The sequence below is a fragment of the Harpia harpyja genome, chromosome 9 (assembly GCF_026419915.1).
Source record: "Harpia harpyja isolate bHarHar1 chromosome 9, bHarHar1 primary haplotype, whole genome shotgun sequence".
NCBI lineage: Eukaryota > Metazoa > Chordata > Aves > Accipitriformes > Accipitridae > Harpia > Harpia harpyja.
In genome coordinates this window covers 21760392-21779528 of record NC_068948.1, presented here as the reverse complement: position 1 = coordinate 21779528, position 19137 = coordinate 21760392, and the positions used below count along the sequence as shown (strand labels likewise).

General features: G+C 55.2%; 3 protein-coding genes across 4 annotated transcripts in view; 1 reads left to right on the top strand and 2 right to left on the bottom strand.

Moving 5' to 3' along the window:
• The window catches only part of CFDP1 (craniofacial development protein 1), a 67085-nt gene extending 62281 nt beyond the window's left edge, over positions 1-4804 (bottom strand). For both annotated transcript variants that reach the window (XM_052796219.1, XM_052796220.1), the window contains exons 1-4: positions 4670-4804; positions 4437-4542; positions 3574-3799; positions 1566-1684 (exon numbers count right to left, since the gene is read on the bottom strand). In XM_052796219.1, the coding sequence (XP_052652179.1) occupies positions 1566-1684; positions 3574-3799; positions 4437-4542; positions 4670-4724 (506 nt within the window). In that variant the 5' untranslated portion in view covers positions 4725-4804. The remainder of the gene's footprint in view (positions 1-1565; positions 1685-3573; positions 3800-4436; positions 4543-4669) is intronic.
• Positions 4805-5164: 360 nt separating this feature from the next.
• On the top strand, positions 5165-8127 carry TMEM170A (transmembrane protein 170A). Its single transcript, XM_052796221.1, has 3 exons — positions 5165-5334; positions 5446-5616; positions 6243-8127. The coding sequence occupies exons 1-3, from the start codon at positions 5211-5213 to the stop codon at positions 6371-6373; spliced, it is 426 nt and encodes a 141-aa protein (XP_052652181.1). The 5' UTR covers positions 5165-5210; the 3' UTR covers positions 6374-8127.
• A 2200-nt stretch (positions 8128-10327) lies between these two features.
• On the bottom strand, positions 10328-19137 carry SLC12A3 (solute carrier family 12 member 3). The gene is made up of 27 exons (XM_052796578.1): positions 18838-19137; positions 18390-18536; positions 18066-18141; positions 17814-17909; positions 17525-17664; positions 17199-17309; positions 16896-17007; positions 16511-16641; positions 16165-16249; positions 15611-15765; positions 15186-15293; positions 14806-14929; positions 14600-14701; positions 14350-14505; positions 14173-14272; positions 13640-13751; positions 12933-13073; positions 12648-12754; positions 12398-12480; positions 12141-12212; positions 12015-12034; positions 11848-11920; positions 11536-11647; positions 11146-11232; positions 10915-11050; positions 10749-10816; positions 10328-10469 (listed from the first exon to the last, which is right to left on the bottom strand). The coding sequence occupies exons 1-27, from the start codon at positions 19135-19137 to the stop codon at positions 10328-10330; spliced, it is 3096 nt and encodes a 1031-aa protein (XP_052652538.1).

Genomic DNA, 19137 nt, shown 5'->3' with positions numbered 1-19137 from the left:
TTCCTACTTTAAAGGGTCCTATAATTCACAAAAAATTGCATAAAAAACTTCCTTTCCACAAGTGGAAGACTCATGGTCTGAAGTAAGCCTACGAGGCAATCTTCCCTGTAAATCAACCCCCTCCTTTAAATGATACACTTCTATGCTCTTGTTAGGACATGACACTCACCTACAACACACAGATGGACATGTCCAGACTCCAAATAAGATTGCATGCTGATTTCATGGAACCCCAAAGCACCACGAACGTGGTTCTGCCGTATGCCATCTGATGATACGTCAGAACCCAAGAAGGCTTTCGTACAACAGCCCTGCAATCCTATAGCTTCAGCTATTCTCACCTGGCAGGAAGGACATCACGTTTGAACCAGAAAAAGAACAGGAAAACTGGGGACAAACAAGCTGGCTGCTGAGAAGGAGAGTGTGCATCAGAAGACAAAATTTCTGTCTGTAATTCTGCTACAGATTTTTACCTGTCCACAGGAAAGACTTAGCCTCTCCTTTGTAGGAAGGGTATGACAGATACTCTCTCTCAGAAAAGCTGCAGTTGTACAGTTCTTTGCCATTTCTCCAGTGAATGAAGGGTATTCCTACAGCCTGGATTGTGCAGGGAAATAGGGAAGTCGCTACTATGACTCATGGCTCTCCTCAGATTTTTCAAACAGCTCAGGCAGCAGTGCTGACACGAAAAGCAAGGGCAGCGGAAGCCCCTGCTCTCTGCTTCCTCCTCCAGATTGAGGCAGCATGGGTGTTATTGCTGGGAACTGCTGCCCTCTCCTGTCACACAAAATAGAGGCAAAATTCTCATCTGACAAAACAAGGTTTACAGCTACATATAAAAGAAAAATACACCATGGTAATAAACACAAGGTCACAGTGCATTCAGATTTCAAGTGGGTTCACCCAGGCCCCTCAGTTCTGGTCTTACGCATTTATAAAATGCCTGCCCCTTTTTGCAGCCCACCCTGAGAGGCATCTTGGAAGCCAAACTCAGCCTAAAGGATGATTTTACCTAGCCCATCACCTTTGCCACAGCTGTTTCAGAGATAAAAGCACTCAGCTATTAGTCCATTCAGCAAAACACCTCTTACTGTCTGCAGATCTTTGTAGTAGATTGTGAACATCACCAGGCAAAGTGCCAGCAAATATCCTGCCCCCAGCACAGGGCTTGGACTAGACTGAAGGAATAAAATGCATTACCGTCATCCCTGTGGGGCCATAGGCGGTTCTCTCCTTGTTTCAACATTCACAGTGGCAGTGCCACCGGGAAGCTTTGCCAACCATTTTAAACACTGTCCAGATGGGGAAGCCTAAGTGAATTTACAGGCATATTTTGAAGTTGAGGAAAGACTGAGGTCTGCATATAAGGATACTCTGCAGCCCTCAGGCAGAAAAATCTTGGCCTCGTTTTCTTTGAGGTCTCTACGTGCTCATGATAAAAAAAAGTGTAAAGGAAAAAGGAGAAGATACACCGTGCTTCACAGCAGATCTCCAGCCTGCCCGCAGAAGAGTGGCACCCAGCTTGCTCTCAGCCCGCAGTAGACACGTTACATCTGCCAGCTTACCTGACTTCCTCACCAGCGAAATCGAACACTTTGGTGATTGTCACTTTTCCTGAATCTTTTGGCTTCTCAGACTCTTTTGGTTTCTCCTGAAGCTTGTTCCCACTCTTCTCTTCTTCACCCTACAAAATATACGAAGGAGAAAGCAAAACAATGCATTTGTGGAGCCAAGCCAAATTATCACTCCAAGGGGCCAAAGACCCAACACAGACCTCAGGTAGCACTGCAATTTAGGCTGGCTGGTCAAAGCAAGTCACCCACAGACAAGAAAAAAGAAACAAACGCCCCTGCCATCAGAAGGAAATTCCCCACTTTGGTTCCAGGCTCTCATTGGAGGTCAAAGATCAAAACAGACCCAAACCAAGAAGTGAAATTGTAATTAAGTGTAGGAAAGAGCAAGCATACACTGCTGTGGTTCAGAAAGTAAGCAAAAGCCTGAAGACTCAGTTCTCCCAAACTATGCACTGCCAGGCGGTAAAGCTACCAGAGTAGATTACACAGAAATAGGTTTATTTTTACTCAAGAATATAGAAGAACACAACCCATCAGCAGGAGAAGCAAGGCCGATCTTCATAGAGAACCCTGACAATATTAAGTTACTTGTCAATAACGTATCTCTATTTTGAGAGGGGAATATCTTTATTAAGCAATTTGTCAACAATGCCTGTTAATTTACCCAGTGACAACTACAGCTTTTAACAGCATACATAGAAACCCTCAGACCCTATAAATAATCAAAACAAAACCCAAAATTCTGGCTTTAAATCAACCACACACCAGAGATATCTTCAAGCAGACAACTTCAGTCCAAATTAAGAAGTCCACAAAGAGAATTGCATCTCTCCATAAATTATTCTAGGCTATGGAGGAACTTTCAGAGACCATTCATGTCTTAGTAATCCGCTCATAAAAGTAGAATTGCTCAGAAGAGAACTCTTCCTCTCTCTTTCTCTCTAATTCTACCTGCAACCATCTCAGCTGTTCGGCCAGTAACTACTGAGGTGGAGAGAAGCAGGAGAGTTCAGATGAAAGGACTCTTCTTCAAAAAGTTGCAAGCAAAGATTACACAACTACACTTGTTCTGCAACCTTCCAACAGTTGTAGAAGGAAGCTTCACACAGCGAGAAGAACTTGCCAGGCAGCACAGAGTCAAGCGTCCAGACTTTTGTCACAAAATACTTTTTTGGCTGACCGCTCAAAAAAAAAAAAAAACCAAAAAAACCCCCAATTCTAGCAAGAGAGGGTCAGTTTTGGTACCTTCTTCCCTTTTACCACCCTCAGCACGAAAGGCTTTGGCAAGGCAAATACATGCATTTGGTTTTATTAAGAACCAAATCTTTTTAAATAGGGGATTATGCACAGAATTCTCTCTACAGAAAACCTCTGCAGACAGAGAGCAAGAGCATGTTAATGGGGCTTATAAAGGAAACTAGAGAAAGCTAGATTCATTCTTGTTACAATCTCCATCCCAACATGCAGCATCTTCCAGACCCCCCTCACTGTACGAGGATGAAAGGCAAGGCACAGAGATGTCAGCACAGGTCTCTTCTGTTTCCCTACTCACTCACACACACACACAAAGTCCCCCTTTTTCTTTTCTTTTTTTTTTTTTTTTTTGTTTTTGAGCATCAGGGAAGGCACAAGCCTCAGGGGAGAGCTATGCCCACAACTACAACTGAGACCAAAGCTCATTGTGCTGCTCCTACGTCACAAGGAGACTCCAGGACCAGAAGGAAAAGCCAACAGGGCTCCGTGGGACACTCTGAGATGCTGACAAGCAGGTCCAAAAGCAACACCGCCAGATCACAGACCTCCGCAGCTGGAAGGAAACCAGCAGCTTATAGTTTGCTCCACAGTGGGGCTCCAGGCTTACAAAACAGATGGGGCAGGAGTAAACCAAGCCTCTTCCCAGCTCTGACTGACACCTGGTACCAGCTAGAACCAGCGCTGTGTGCTGTAAAGCTTCAGGCCCTTCCCATACTCCCTGGGTGAAGGCCCAGGCCCCCGTTACCTTCTTAGTTTGCATCACTTGTGTGGCAGCCACCACTTTGGGCTTCCGTCCCACATCACTAAGGAAACTGGCCCAAAGAGCATCCTCTTTCTTTTTTTCTTCTTCTTCTCTGTTTCTTTCCACCTGCTCTACATTATCTACTTCCTCCTCCTCCTCTTCGTTCTGCTGAGCCTTTTCTTCCTCTTTGTCATCTGGCTCTAGCAAGAGACCTCCTTTCTTCCTCTTCCTGGAAGCAGATGCCAAACAAAACAAAAAAAGAAATACTGAGGTGCTGCAACACTATTCCAGAGCTGAACGGTAAGCATCGGTGAAGCAACATGGTATTTTGTATTCTCGCTAAGACATTCTACCTGGAAGGTTCCCCCTAATCTTGGGGGTGAAGCTACTTAATTAAAAGATGATGCTGTTCAGAAAACACAGTGAGACTGAAGCAGGCAGTCCCCATGAAGTGGACTGGCACGTGTGTGCGTGTATCTGTAAGTATATAACGGACTCTGGGGTACTGCAGGAACCACAAGGGGAGGAGAACTTGGCCTGGATAGGAAACAACCTTAAATAAACTGCACATGTATGAGTTTTTTCTCCCACCGAGAAGTGCTTTGCTCTTAAAAAGACTTACTAAAAGGAAAATAACTAGCTCCTGGGGAGGGTCTTGCAAGCCTGAGGATCTCTGCCTCTGACGCTAAACCAGAACGAAGAACAGCGTTTCTCGTTTCTCAAGCCCTCAGCGCTGCGCCAGGCGGAACGCGCACGGCGGAGGCGGCTCCCAGCCGGGCCGGGCTGAGCTAAGGCGGATTCTCCCACCCGAGAGAGGGGATACCGCGTCTGTGCGGAACCGGGGGCGGCTCCGCCCGCGGCCGTACCTGCTGGCGGGGCGGCGGGGGCTCCTCCTACCGCAGGGCGGCCGCGGGCTGTCCGCCGCCTCCTCCCGCACCAGCTCGCTCACGTCGTCCTCGCTGTACTCCGCACCTGCAAGCACAGCCGGTGAGGACCAGGACCGGGACCGGGACCGGGACCGGGACCGGGACCGGGACCGGGACCTTCGCCGCCACTACCACCACCGCTCCCCCCTCCTCCCCGGCCCGCCGCCACTCACCTGAGGGCACGTAGTCCTCGTCCTCGGCCGAGGAGTACTCCTCCGAGCCCGACATAGTGCCGGCCCCGCCGCTGCCGCCTCACGCCCAGGGCCGCCGCTGCCGCCGCCGCCTCCTCCTCCTCACCCTCACGCGCGCCCGCTGCCGCTGCCGCCCAGAGCGTCGCCGCCGGCCCCGAGCGCCCCCTGGCGGGGTGGGAAGTGGCTGCGCCTCGAAGCCGGCGGCGCCGAGCACGGAGAGCAGCGACAAGAGAACAGCCAACAGGCTAGAGCGCCCTTCCAACCCCGGCCAATGGCGCGCCGAGGGAAGGGGGCTTCCGTTGCTAGGGTGCTCCCGGCATTCTTTGCGGCCGACAGCCGTTCCCATGGCAGCGCGGGGGGGGACGGGGCCCCGCTGCCCCGACGCTCCCTGGCGGGCGGCGGTTGGCGGGAAGGCCTGCCTGTCACCGCGCGACGCCTTCCATTGGCTGAGACGGGCGGAAGGGGGCGGGCGGAAGAGGAGCCGGCCGATGGCGGCGGCGGCGGCGGTGGGGCCGGTGAGGGGATGGAGGGCGGTGAGCCGGGCGGCGGCGGCGGGGGGCTCCTGCAGCAGATCCTCAGCCTCCGCCTGGTGCCCCGCGTGGGCAACGGCACCACCACCTACTCCAGCCCGCTCTCCACCTTCCCAGGTACCCCCCCCGCTGCGGGGCCTGCTCGGAGCGGGGCCGTCCCGCCGCCTCCGCCGGCCTCGCTGGGGGCCTGCGGGCCCCGAGCCTGCCTGACGGCCCTTCTCTCCACAGAGATGTGGTACGGCGTCTTCCTGTGGGCCCTCGTCTCCTCCCTCTCCTTCCACGTCCCGGCAGCTTTGCTAGCGCTCTTCACGCTCAGGCATCACAAGTACGGCAGGTTCATGTCCGTGAGCCTCCTGCTGATGGGCATCGTGGGACCCATTACCGCCGGCATCCTAACAAGTACGGTAGAGGCTCGAAAATACCGAGCGGGTGGCTCCGTAGTGATCAGAGGTTGCCTTCAGGAGCGCATCGAACTGCGGCATTCCTCAGAGTAGAGATGAGATGAATGTTTTGGCTATGTTTCCCCCCTTGCCCCACGTTTGAAAGAGTTGGACTATCCCACCTATCGAACCCTTTGTCAGGGGTACCAAACGTGCCCATCAGGTGCAGAGCCAGGTGGGCTTTCAGGTTTCTGAGCACTCGGAGAAAAACCACTTACGGGTTTGGTGTCTGTGCCCAGAACTGGGTAATATTTGCGGCTTGTGGGCTGTGGTGTAGAGGATCATGTGACGAGAGAATGTCCAAAACCGCCCCAATCTCCACACCTTCTATAGGCCTCAGCAGAGTTTCACCACCAATTTACACACTGCCACCAGCACACCTTGGTTAGTGGCTGAGGTTTGCCACGGTAAACCATTTCTGCCAGCCGGTGCACAGGGGTTCAGGGCCCTCTCTCACAGACCCCCGTGTTCTCTGCCCCAGTCTCACATCCTCTGAGACTTCCCCCTTCATCCCTGTGGTACAACAGCATGTGTCTCACATGCGCTGTCACGCATTCATGTTTTGGCTTTTTCCCTTCTCCACAGGTGCTGCCATTGCTGGAGTTTACAGAGCTGCGGGGAAAAAAATGATTCCCTTTGAAGCCCTCATTTTTGGAGTGGGCCAGACATTCTGCGTGGTGGTGGTTTCGTTTCTACGGATTTTAGCCACTCTCTAGCTCTTCTTCAGATGCTAGAGATCACAAATCAAAGGAAGAGCAAAGGAGCTGCCGCCTGCACCGTCTCTGAAACAAACCACGAGGGAGCACAACTCGAGGCGTGCCTCAGTGTGTGCTTTCTCCACTGGTTAAAGGATACGTGAGGGCCTGCTCCTGCCTCCAGCGTGGCAGGAAATTAAGCTAAAAATTGTGAATTTTGTTACTTTTTGGTAACATTAAGTGCCAAGTGAAACTTTAGTTCTCTGGAGGATAGGAAAAGGGCTTCCAGAGGAGAAGGCCCACATACCTTTTACCAGTGATGAATTCTAGCAACAGGACGTAACTAAGATGTGACACTGGCTATTCTGGGGTAGAAACAGTACTATAGAGTGATGCGATGTCTTTGGAGCTCACTTAATGCTTTGACCTCTTGCTGCTTTGTTTGCAGTGAACCTGAAGCTCTTTTAATGTGAATTTTTTAAATGAGAAATTTAATTTGTTTTCTTCCTAGTCCCAACTTCCTAGTACCATGTCTTGGTCACAGTGAATTTGGGAGCAGCAAAAGGAAAAATCATTTTAGACAGATGACAGTGAAAATTTGCAGCCAAGAGCTGTGACTATGAATGCTGCAGCAGGGGAAATAACCGGCATAAAAAGGATCGCTATTTTTGTGAATTTTATTACGGTGAAGCTCTTCTGGCACTGTGTACCTTCTGCCCGAGAGGCAAAGCACAGCTGAATGGGCGCTACGCCCTGCTGCCCATGCTAGAAATCCCAGGGCACGTGTGTGAGCGTGTGCTCTTGCTTCTCAGGCTCTGAAGGAGACTCGTATTTTTAAACTTCTCCTTTTACTTGCTGATCATGTTTACATTGGCATGGCGGAATTGGGTGTCTTCACTGATATGTAAACATCGCTGGCCAGCTTATATAAAATTTAGCATGCTGCTGCTTCGTTGACTGCGCTGGTGAGAACCGCACAGCCGGTGCTGGGTTGTCGTGACTTGGGGCTTGCCGGGTGCAGAGGTGGGTAGCGCGCCGTGTTTTAGGCATCCAGCCCGCAGTGTGCTGGTGGGTGGGATGCCTGTGAGGTCCCGGGAGGAGCCTGGGTGATGCCCGTCTCCATCAGGGACAAGCCGTGTGAACACAACCCCGAACCAACCCTTACCGGCAGGCAGTATGGTCTTTCCTAATGAATTGTTTTAGTTTGTTTTGTTTTAAGTGACTTTTAACTAACTCATACCTGCCCTTTTGCCTGGAGGCATGCCACATGGCCGGGGCTCTCGGGTAGCTAGCTGGGTGCTTTCTGGGGGCTTGGTCTTTTGGGGCTCTTGGGGAAGCTGAGGTTGAATCCCAAGGATGTGGCTGGGCAGTGTAGCCAGCCCTGTGGCTTTGCTGAGGTCCTTGTTTGTTTATTACCAGCTGACATTTGTGTGGGCTGCCAAGGGAAGGCACTGCCTGTGTCTAGCCTCCCAGGACACACGTCCCATCTGTGTTTTTGCTGAACTTGTTTGGTTTCCAAACCAGCTCGCCTTTTGTACCTGCAACATTTTGTAAGACCAGTTATCCTCCATGAACCCCGTGTCCTCTGTGCTGAAACAACCCTCAACAGGGCACTGAGTTGATCATGAAAATTAATTTCTCTCTATATACTAACTACTCCAGAGTAGTCTGTTGACAGCTGATGGCGAGAGGTGTTTTACAGGAGCTACTTACAGAGATTACTCTAAATTTTAGCCCATGTTAATTCGGGGAATAAAGCTGTGCATTTTAGGAAAGACTTTAATGTGAATCCTTCTCCTTAGGTGGGTGAGGTCCAAGCAGTGTAACATGTACTAAACCCTGGATCTTCGGAGTGCCCCGTGTGCTGTGCTGCTTATAGAGAGCCAGTCTTCTACCGCAGCATTCCCCGGGGGAAGGTTGGGCTGTTCCTTCCCTCTTCGCTTCTGCCCCCAGTGAAGAAGCAGGAATAATGATCTCTCTAGATGTCTTTCCCGCTTCCCACTTCTTATTTCAAATGGCTGCATACACAGCACGTGTCCGGAGTGCCTGGTTTAATTCATGTGAATTATCCTGCATTTTTCCTGGATGAATTAAAAGTCTCTCATGAGACTTAGACTGGGAAGGTCTGGCCTTACCTTTCAGGTGACGCTAGAAACCAGTGTCCTGGACCCTGCTGTGCTCCCCTTTCCCCCTGCCCCAGTCATCCCTCAGTAGCAAGGACTAAGCTGATTGCAGCTGGGAAAGCACTTTATCAGTGTGCCACATGCTACGGCACAAGGATGATTCCTCTGCAGTAATGGGGCTGGGGCATGCAGGACACAAATCCGGGCTGTTAAGAGCTCAGAACAAATGAAAAAAAATTGCTCAATAAAATCACTCGGTGCTGGGCGAACTGAAAACATCCTGTTTTCTACCCATTGTGATCTCCCAAAGTCTGTTTTGAGGCAGGGGGTCTGCTTTACTTGAAGAGTTGGCAGCTTGGCCACTGTTTGGAAGTTGAGTCGTTGAAGCCGGTAGTGCTTCTGTGCCCAGATGCTGTAAAATTTTCAGGGAGTTCTTGCATAAAAGGTGAACAATCAGCTGCTGACTTGTCTTGACAGGTATTAGTGCTGGGGACAAGTTCTTTGTGTCACCTTGGTACTCGCAGAGCATCCTCCGCTCCCCTGGCTGCCTTCCCGACCTCCCTCTCCGGTAAAACCAGATCGAAATGGGAAGGAGTAGTCTTGAGTCGATGCACCAGATCAGTCACTGCCAGAAGTTTCCTCCCCTCTCACTGCATCGGTTTGGTCTTCCCTTTGTGTTCCTTGTCCTGAGGCGAGCAGAGGAACCCTTTCAGTTTTCAGCGAGCGTCGGTAGACTTTGCTCAGCCAAACTTGCCAAAAGCTGCAAAGAGCTTGCAAAAATGTAAATGCTGAGGTGTCCCGGGCTGGGCAGTGCTGTGAACCCGTGGCTCGGGAGGCCAGCCAGGAGTGTCAGTCGAGGAAACACCTTGCAGAGAAGCCGCCTGCCCTGGAGAAATGTCCCTGCTTGAGCTGAGACTCGTGGCACTGCTTTCTGTGTGCGAACATCCTCTGTGCTGGGCTGATTTAGATACCGCCCGACTCCTATCTATCTCGCTAACGACCGCGGCTGTCGTGAACAAATCTTTGTATGATAGAAAACTCTGTAAATTTTATTTTTCTACTGACGCTTCTAATCCTGGTGGTGATTATCAGTAAATTCTGTAACGATTGAGATGAATGAAGTTGTGTGTTCCTCCTGCAGCACGACAAGAGGGCCTGGGTTCTGCTTTTGGAAATGAGCCTTGCTCCTGCCTCGTACAGGTCAGGTTTCTCTTGCCCAGGGCCACCTGGACCAGGAAATGCCCTGGTTCTGGTGGTTAATTTTGTCTCTGTTCGGAGCTGGACCCATACCTGCAGCCAGGCACCGCAGCCCAAGATGACATCTTGCTGCTGCTTGGCTGTTGGGGACGGACTCAGCCTATTTTGTGGCTGGGAGTCCCCATCCCCGAGCAGCCATACAGGGTCCCTGCAGCCCCTGGGCTTGATGCTGACCCGCTCCTGTCCCCCTGGGGCAGTTCTCACCCTGGGACGGTGGCTTTGCCAGGGCCATGGGTCAGTCCCTGCACACTGCTTGGGCTCTCCTGGGGGACCAGGCGTGAGGGTCCCACTGTCCCCTTGCTGCTCTCGGGATGGGACCCCACACCTGACCTGCATGGCTGTGGCTAAGCCTGGGGCCGGAGTGATGCCTGCACTACGGGGCCTGCATTATTTTATATCTATATACAACCTACAAAGACCGAGATCAGCAAAACAAGTCTTTGTAAGAGGGTGGCAGCTGTGTGTGGTGGACATTTCCCGAGAGCTGGTGACCACCTGCCTTCGCTGCTCCCCCAGAGCCCTCAAGGAAGCACGCTCTGAGATCAAAACTGGCCTGAAAAATTCACATCCTGAGTCGGCAGGGATCCAGGAGTTTTTATTGGCAGTAAAAGGTCAGCACGTTCTCTTGGTTTCCTCGGGTGAGGATGACGGGGGGTCTCAGGTCCTGCGAGAGGGTCTCGAGCCAGGCCATGTAGAGGGAGCTGGGGCAGTGACCCTTCCTGCCGATGGGCAGTGTGCTGCAGCGGCAGCAAGGGACCAGGTGAGCCAAGTTCCATCCTTAACCCTTCTCTCAATCCAGTGCTAATTTGCAGGTAATTTCCCTAAAAAGGGGCAACACCACGTCCTCCCCCTCGCCCCCCCATTAAGACTTGGACTGGACCCCTTGGTGCCTTCTGAGGGCTTTTCACTGCGGTGTGGCACCGTCCCAGGATCTCCCCGTGCTGGGGGGAGTGAACATTCAGAGGGACTGTTTCCATGGGGCAAGAAACGGGCGTGAGGGCATTGCTGGCACCTACATGGCTATGAGCGCCGCGTCCCGTGAGTAATCCAGCAAAATCTCATTCAGCCTCACTTGTCGGAGCGACTGTGGAGCAAAGAGTGTTGACAAATGCAAAATAATTGTTTCCAAAAAGACTGAATTTTGTCTCAAAAGCAGGAGACCCCCCCTGGCACTGGTGCTACCTTGGCTCTGTTTTTGTCAACCTCCTCGTCAGAAATCTTCCAGGGACAGTCCTGCCTCATCTCGTTCACCGTGGCCTCATCTTTGAAGCCATCGTTTAGCCTGAAGGGAGCGATCAGGTCGTCGAACCTCTTGATGCTGCAAGACAAGCAGACGGTGCTGGGGAAGGGGGTCCGGGTGGGTTTGGGGGTGCTGGGGGAGGGGGGGGGGGGGAAGGGGACGGGGGTGGTTACTGCTCTGGCCGGGGTTTCTGGTTGATGTCGGGGAGGATGTGGACCTCGTGGAAGCCGAGGCGGAACTTGCTCAGCAGAGAGACGATCCTACCAGAGGTAAATGGACACATTTTTTCCAAAAATTGCACGGCCGCCCTGGCAGGGACCTGCCCTGGCAGAAACCCCCACCGCCATCCTCGGTTTGCACTTGTTTTTTTCCCACTCCAAAATCCCACTGATTTTTGGAGGAGCGAGGCAAAGCAGCCAGGTCGGAGCCCACAGATCCCATTATGGCAAAGTCTGGGGGGCTCGGGGTGGGGAAGCAGCTCCTGCCACCCACCCATGGGGAGAGCAGCGGTGGCCACGTGGCTAAGAGGGGCTGCTGGGGTATGAGCGGCTGCCAGCACTTACGCCTTCCTCTCCTCATCCATCCTGTTGATCTGCCCGCCGACAAACACCCGGATTTTGCACTTTCCCCACCGCTTCTTGCGCCCCAGGAGGTAGGGGATGAGCAGCGTGAGACCTGTCCGCAAAACACCCGATGGGAGACGTGGCGGCGGCAACCCCGTGGGCTCGCCAGTGCTTTCTTGACACCAGATGCCAGGGATGCCCTGGCACCATTCGGCAAGGACTGAGCCCTCCTGGGCACCATGATGGAGGTCCTGGGTTCACATTAGCTGGACAGATGGACGGTGAAGAGCTGCAGCCAAAGGTGAGGGTTACCTCCATCATCAAAGAGCCAATAAATGTCGATGGTCTTCTTGCCCTGCTCGCTCTGGAAGATGGTGCTTGCCTGCTGCTCGCTGGCCAAGGTGGTGGAGTCCACTGCCAGGGCAAGAGGGTCCCGGTGTCGATGTGGGGCACTGCTGGCCACGAATTAAAGGCACCACTTCCTCCTGGTCCTGCAGCCCTGCTCCCCATTGCTGCTTGAAACCCACACCCCTGCCTGCAAACCTGGCTCCCCGAAAATAATCCTGAGCTGGGAATGCTCCGGGCGGCCCGAAGACAGGACCAACCTGTGCCTGGGGCTGCTCTGCCACCAGTGCTGTTCTCCTCGGGGTGCTCCGCTGCCTCGAACGTGGGGTTAACTGGGGAGGGAGGGGAAGAGCATGGGCAGCTGGGCAGCGCCCTGCTGTCCCCATCCCCTTCGGTCCCAGCCCAGGAATGATGTCCCCCCAGGACTGTGACCTTCACCTGGGGACACGGTGCCAGCTGGCATGTCCTACAGCTCCAGCACATCTCTGAGCATCTTCAGCTGCCCAAAACCGCTTACCGTGAGCCTGCATCACTCGGGAAACATTCAGCCCTTCCTTCATTCTCATTAAGCACATGCCGTACTTGAAATCGAAGGCATCGCTGGAAGGAGGGAGGAGAAGGCAGTTAACGGTGGCCGGCTCGTGTTGGGCAGCACTGCCAGCCCGGCTGGACCCTGCGCATGTGGCCACAGTGTCCCCGCACCCAACTGCAGGGCCACTGCCGGGTGCTGGCATCCCCAAGGGGCGGAGGAGCCGGCATGGCCGTACTGCAGGATGCCCACGTAGTCCTCCAGGCTCTGTGGGGATGCTGTCTGCCAGTTCCTCTTGTAGCCCAGCACGAGGATGTTGGGTCTCATCTTCCCGAGGCCGGCAGCCTACGGATAGATGTCCCCATGAGACCCCTCTGCAGGGACAGACAGACACAGATGGTGTCAGTCCACCGGAGAGTGATGCAAAGGGGGATGCCTGGAGGTCGGGGAGGGGGGTCAGAGCCCCCTGAGCCATGATGGAAGAGGAGGGATCCTGATGGTCAATGGCCAAGGATGGCTCTACCTGAATGAGCATTTGGACACCGCTTCTCAGATCCTCAGCCACCACATCCGTGTAGAAAGCCTTGATCTTCCTCTTCATAAGCCACCTGGTGTGGCCATCTGCTGTCAGCCGGGACTCCGGCATCTTCTGCTTCTGTGGTCCCTGAGGGGAGCAGGGGCAGGGGCTCAGGCACAGGCAGCCCCTTCCAGCTGGTGGTCTTGCCACCAAGGACCTCCAGCTCCTCTCTTCCCAAATCACTGGCAAGACCTGGAGGTAACCACTGCACACGTGGGAGGTTGCAATCACAGCAAGAAAACCAGTGAATTTTGGGAGTCAACAGCCAGCACACACGATGCCAGCAGTCCCATGGCTGTGGATGAGCTGGCATTTGCTGCACCACATGTCCCCAGTTGCTCTTGAGGCTTCAGGGCTGCAGGACCACCCAGGTCTGAGCAACCACCTCGTCCTACTGCATCTTTGCTTTGGCAATTAGTTGGCAAGGGGAAGCTATTAGCCCACAGGGACATCCTGGTTCTTCATAAATATTGCTTAACAAGCTGGAGAGCCTTCCAGACAAAACATTTCATCATCCGGTGGCACGTAAATGGGCATATTTCAATCCCCACCCCGTGAGCCCACCAGGACACATCTGGATTTCCCAGCCCACTGCCTATGGGTGGCCGGAGCCCCCAGGACAAGGAACCAGCTGGCTTTTGTAGGTGACTCACGATAAGCACGTTGCCACAGAGCATCAGGCTGAGGTTCTTGGTGAAGGTCCCCACAAAGTCCACCAGGGCTGGGCGGAAATTGGGAGGGCCAGTCAGCACCAGGCACTGCGGTCTGCAGGTAGGGAGAGAAGAGAGGGCACAGGCTAGTACTTTGGAGGCACCGAGCCTCTCTGGACCGTGTCTCTTCTCCCATGCCTGGCCAGAGGCAACTATAGGGACCATCTTTAGGATGAGACGAAATCATGCGGCTGAGGGTCCAGCCTCACTCTTTGGTCTTTTTATATTGGATGAGACCAACACATCTGCATCTGCCTGGCATTGGGAAGGCAAGGTTTGCCCTGCTTTCCACCTCTGCCCACACAGCAAAGATGTCAGATTTTGGAGACAACCACATTTTGATGGGGCTCCCAGTTCCTGAGGTTGGTGGTGAGGACATGGCCATGGGCATGAAGCCATCCTGAGTTTGCTGGCGGCAGCGGCTGGCTCTGCATCCCCCTCCGTCTGTGCCCAGCACCATGCTGAGCCGCCCTTGCCTGTAGTTCTTGATGTGCTCGTCCACTTCGCTCAGCCCCACCGAGTAGTTCAGGGCCATGTTGTATGAGCTGGCTTGCATGGAGGAACCCCAGTTGACATCTACGTGGGGAAGATGGATTAGCAACGGGGCCAGACACCTCCTGGGGCATCACCGGGGCCAGGTTACCGCCACACACCCGGCTTTTTGTAGAGGACATATCCCAGGAGGAAGATGACAATGCCGAAGGCAATGAGGGCCGCCCACCATGTCAGCAAGAACATGATCACCACTGAGACAGCAGCTCCAAAGAGCGCAGCCCACTTGCTGTAATACCGAAAGGAGGGTCGCCAGCCTGCACACAAACACACACAGTGGCCGCTGCCAGGATGGGGAGCCAGACGGGGAGCCGCCCACTGCACGGCATGGCACAGTGCGGCACAGCCCACCTGGAGAGTTGGTGATGGAGGCGTGAAAGCAGCTGAAGTTGATAAGGGCGTAGGAGCAGAGGAAGAAGTTGGAGATGATGGGGGCAATGGCGTTGAGCTCAGCTGCGGAGAGGAGGAGGAGGAGGAGAGTGAGCTGTCGGCAGCAGGGACCGAGCCACCTGGCTGGTGGCAGGCACTAGGAGGGCGCCAGGGTGGCAAGCACCTACCGATGAGGATGAAGCCGATGGCGATGATATAGGTGAGCATGTAGCCGCGGATGGGCTCGCTGTTCCTCCCATAGCCCTTCCCGAAGAAGCCTATAAGAGGGTAGAGCTGGTCCTTGCAGAGACACTGTGGGGAGAGACGAGTTGGGGACAGTGGGCTTCACCGGGGACGTGGAATGGCAGTGCTGTGGTGGCTCTTGCACCCGTGAGAGCAAGGGCTGAACTGGCCTCGTGCCTTCACCGATGGCAGCATCCTCCTCATTCCGGAGCTGCTGACGGCCACAAAGCCCCGCAGTGCTGAGTGCACACCCAGGAGCATCGCCTGCTCCCGCTGCCGGGCTCGGGGACGGGAGCTGGGGGACGTGGACGCACCACCTTCTCACCTGGAAGACTTTGGGGGCTGAGACGAGGCAGGCCAGCGCTGAGGAGAGAGTAGCACCAAAGATCCCCGCCGTGATGAGGGGGCCGAATCCAGACACCATGCTCATGCTCTGCCCGAAAACCAGGCGGTCAGGAACCCCGGCACCCCCAGCGCATCAACCTCCACCCTGGCCCTAAGGGATTTCCAGCCCCTGGGGCCCATCCTGCTGCCCCCAGTGTTTTTCCATCAACATTATCCAGGTGGCGAAGCCCAGCCACGTCCAAAAGCCCGAGGAAGATGCGCTTCCTGGTGCATCCCCGTCACATGGGTGCTTTAACAGCATGGGTGCCTCCCCGGATGCTGGGGGGATGCTGGGCATGGGGCTGCCTTGCAGCACAAACCCGGCCAGGAGCAGGGACCGGGGTGGGCAATGGCCCCGAGTGGCACCTGGTAGTAGTTGCTGAGCCCGTATCGGCAGCTCTGCCGCTGGGCGCAGGCGGTGAAGTTCCAGCCGAAGCTGCAGGCCAGTCCCTCGCAGCCCGGTGAGCCCACTGCCACGCTGTCGTTCAGGCTGCCCGAGGCGTCCCGGACCACGCAGGCACCTGGGGGGGGCATGCAGCACCCACTCAGTGCCCGCTTGCCTTCTGCGCACATGCCATCCCCACAGCCCTGTGGCACGGCTGGAGCGGGGCTGGCATCTCTCTGCGGTTTCACGCAACCCAGCCCCGTGTCCCTTTGTCTGCGACATCCCCCAAATCCCTGCCGTGGGACTGCCCCACTGCACGATGGCTATGAGCAATGCCATGAGCTGTGTTGCCCACCCAGAAGGACTTTGCCCCCCCAGTGGGGACAGGAATGAGGTCTGGCACCTGCGGCACTCGCCCTGGGGTATCAGTGCTGGCGTCCATGGCTTGCTCCTGGCTCCCACCACCTGCATCCTCCCAGGCCACTCGTTTTGGCAGGGAAGTCCTACCCAGCTCACCCGAGGACATGCCACTTACCGATCGTAGCAGAAAGCACCAGGTAAGACACAGTGGTCCAGAAGATGGCCATCAAGGTGCCCTTGGGGATGGCCACAGCGGGATCCTGCCCAAGGGAGTCGCAGAGAGATGTAAGACAGCTTTCCAGCAGCACCGCTAAAATGGCATTTTAATTGTGGCTGCTATACAAGAGGAATTTTAATTAATTGCAACACAAAGCTGCAGAGCATCTCCTGGCTGAGCCTTCCCCAAAGTTTCCAGAAGAAATAAAACAGTGTCTAAAAGTTGGATCAAAACCAAAGCCCCAGGGAAAATGGGGCTTGAGCCCTGAGAAACACCAGCTCAGTCAGCAACAGTCAAAACTCACCTTCAGGTCACCTGAAATGTTGGCCCCAGCCAAGATGCCGGTTGCAGATGGGAAGAAAATGGAAAACAAGCCAAAGAATGAGCCCTCGGGTCCACGCCAGTTGGGCACGAAGTTCTGAGCAAAGATGTCGGCTGGGGAGGAAGCAGAGGAGAAGCATTTGGGGCCTCCCAACTGCCTTTCTCCTGGCTGAAGCATCTCAGTGCTGGATGGAGGCACACTGCTGATGGTAGGTAACCCACGGGAGGAAGACACCGTGCTTTTAATGACATCTCTCAGCGAGGAGCACTTTCCCATAGCAAACTTCTCCCCCAACAGCAGCAAAGAGCTGGGCTCCAGCTATGCGCTTGGACCTGTTGAGCGTAACCCCAACCCGTCATGGACCCACCTCGGTAGCCGAAGAAGCCCTTCGCTTGCTTCTCGGCAGTGGCCGGGATCACAGTCCCCACCAGGTAATTTATGAAGGAAACCAAGATGACCAGGAAAAACAGTATCTGTGCCTGCCAGACCAGAAAGAACTAGCTGAGGGATCAGGGTTTGGGCGCCGAGAAGGTGAAAAACTTATTAGGAGAAACCCTCGCCTGTTTTTGGAGAGCTACGGGCATCCTCCGCTCCTCGGATGCCCGGTGGGCAGCGGGGATGGCTCTTACCAGCCTGAGGGAATAAGGTGAGTGGAAGAAGTGAGCGTTACCTTGGCCTCCCACTCCATGCCGGCCAGGGAGATGCCCAGCAGCACTGTCACGGTGACAACCCCAATGATGCGGATGTCATTGGTGGGGTCCACGATGAGGGAGTTGTGCTCCTGAGGAGGGGGAACCATCCACGACACGGAAATAAGCCTTTCCCTTACCAAACCACCAGGACTGCCATGAGTTTTAGCAGCTAGTGGTTGATTATCCGTGGCCCGACATTAACACAAATGTTGATAATTAATGCAGCTTAGCTTGTGCAGGGAGGAGGTGGGGATGGAGGAGATGGAGGGGACAGGACCCGGAGGACACAGAGCTGCTTTCTTACCTGCAGCAGGTCCCGAACAGTTTCGGCAAAGCCCACTGTGTGCATGGCTACGGCCACCGCATTCGCGAAGGCAAAGATCAGCCCGATGGAGCCACCCAGCTCTGGCCCGAGGCTCCGCGAGATGAGGAAGTAGGTGCCCCCTGAGGCGGTGGGAACACCCCGTGGGGTTAGCTGCCTCCCCCACAAGTTTTCAGGGGCCCCCTGCACCTCACAGCCTGTTCCGGGGGTTCATGTCCACAGGGCAGCCCCAGGGTGAAGACCCCCCGGGGTGGCCGGGGGGACATGCTACCTGACTTCACTTTGCCATTGGTGGATATGGCGGAGATGGACAAGCCAGTGATGGTGGTCACCGTCACGGACATCAGGATGATGAGCCACGTCAGGGCTGCGGGGAGACGGCACCGCTTCATTCCTGCATCCCCCCCCAGCCCCATAGACACCCCCCCCCCCCGCATCAATGCTGCCGGCATCCCCCCTCCCCAGGTGTTTTGGGCCACTGGTGTTGCCATCCTGCCTGCCCACAATGTGCCATGGCACCCACCAATTCCCGCCTGGGCAGTGATCCAGGGCAAGCGCAGGTAGAGGATGACTCCCCAGATGTTCAGCATGCAGCGAATCTGGGGGGACAGAGAGGGGGACCTGCCCTTAGCGTGTGGGCACCTGGGGACAGCTGGGGGCATGCCGGCTTTCCTGCCCCTCTGAGCTAAAACCAACCCACCAAGGAGGACCGGGAATTATTCAGAGCAAAGACGCTTGCAAAAAAAAAAATATATGTAGGTTAGGAAAAATGCAATGATGAGGGGCAAATGCTCGGGGGCAGGGGGGAAGGCAGGAGGATGCTCCCCGTGGGACAAGTCGCACTCACCATCACGCCCTTCACCCACCCGAAGCGGACGGGCTCCGGCACAGGGGCTCTGCCTGGCTCCCCCGTTGCCTCCTCCGGCCCGGCCTCCGGCAGGCCATTGCTCCGCTGTGGGTCGGACACGGGCACACGGAGGCGGCCCGGGTCAGGCTGCGGGGACAAGGGGAAGGCAGGTGAGGGCAGACAGGGCTGAAGGCAGGCAGCCATCCCCGGGGGGGGGGTGTGTGTGTGTGCAGGCAAGGGGAGAGCTCTGGCTGAGCGCACAGCTGGAAACAGCTGGCTTATCACTCTGGCTTCTGGGACCTTTCCGCGGAGGTGCACATCAGCACGGCACCAGTTATGGCACCAAGAAGCACGAGACAAAGTGCCACGCCACAGACACATCTCAGGGACCAGTGGCACGGTCAGGGGATGCTGGAGACATCAGTGGCACAGCCGAACCCCACCTTACCTTGAGGATGGAGTGCAGGTCCGCCAGTGAGGGCCTGCCCTTGCCAGCGTTGCCCACCCCCTTGCTGTTGGCATAGTGCTCGTAGGCAGGCACCACGTCCACCGTGTTGTAGCCGAAGGTCCTGGTGCAGAGGGTGCTGCCGGACAGGTGGGTGGGCTGGGCGCTGTCGCAGCCGGTCCCCTCGGTAGGTGCGTAGGGACCCCGGCCACCCTCCTCCATGCCCAGGAGGGTGCTGATGGTGAAGCGGCCGCTGCAGCGGGCCAGGGCAGTGGGCAGCTCCGGGACGGGCAGCTCAGCCAT

Excerpts from the sequence above, each read along its gene's own strand:
- TMEM170A (XM_052796221.1), top strand. The coding sequence starts at position 5,211 with ATGGAGGGCGGTGAGCCGGGCGGCGGCGGCGGGGGGCTCCTGCAGCAG. Across the intron at positions 5,335-5,445 it reads CCCGCTCTCCACCTTCCCAG|AGATGTGGTACGGCGTCTTC; the intron begins GTACCCCCCCCG and ends TTCTCTCCACAG. Across the intron at positions 5,617-6,242 it reads TACCGCCGGCATCCTAACAA|GTGCTGCCATTGCTGGAGTT; the intron begins GTACGGTAGAGG and ends CCTTCTCCACAG.
- SLC12A3 (XM_052796578.1), bottom strand. The coding sequence starts at position 19,137 with ATGGCTGAGCTGCCCGTCCCGGAGCTGCCCACTGCCCTGGCCCGCTGC. Across the intron at positions 18,537-18,837 it reads ACCTGCACTCCATCCTCAAG|CCTGACCCGGGCCGCCTCCG; the intron begins GTAAGGTGGGGT and ends TTGTCCCCGCAG. Across the intron at positions 10,817-10,914 it reads TTGACAAAAACAGAGCCAAG|TCGCTCCGACAAGTGAGGCT; the intron begins GTAGCACCAGTG and ends TTTGCTCCACAG.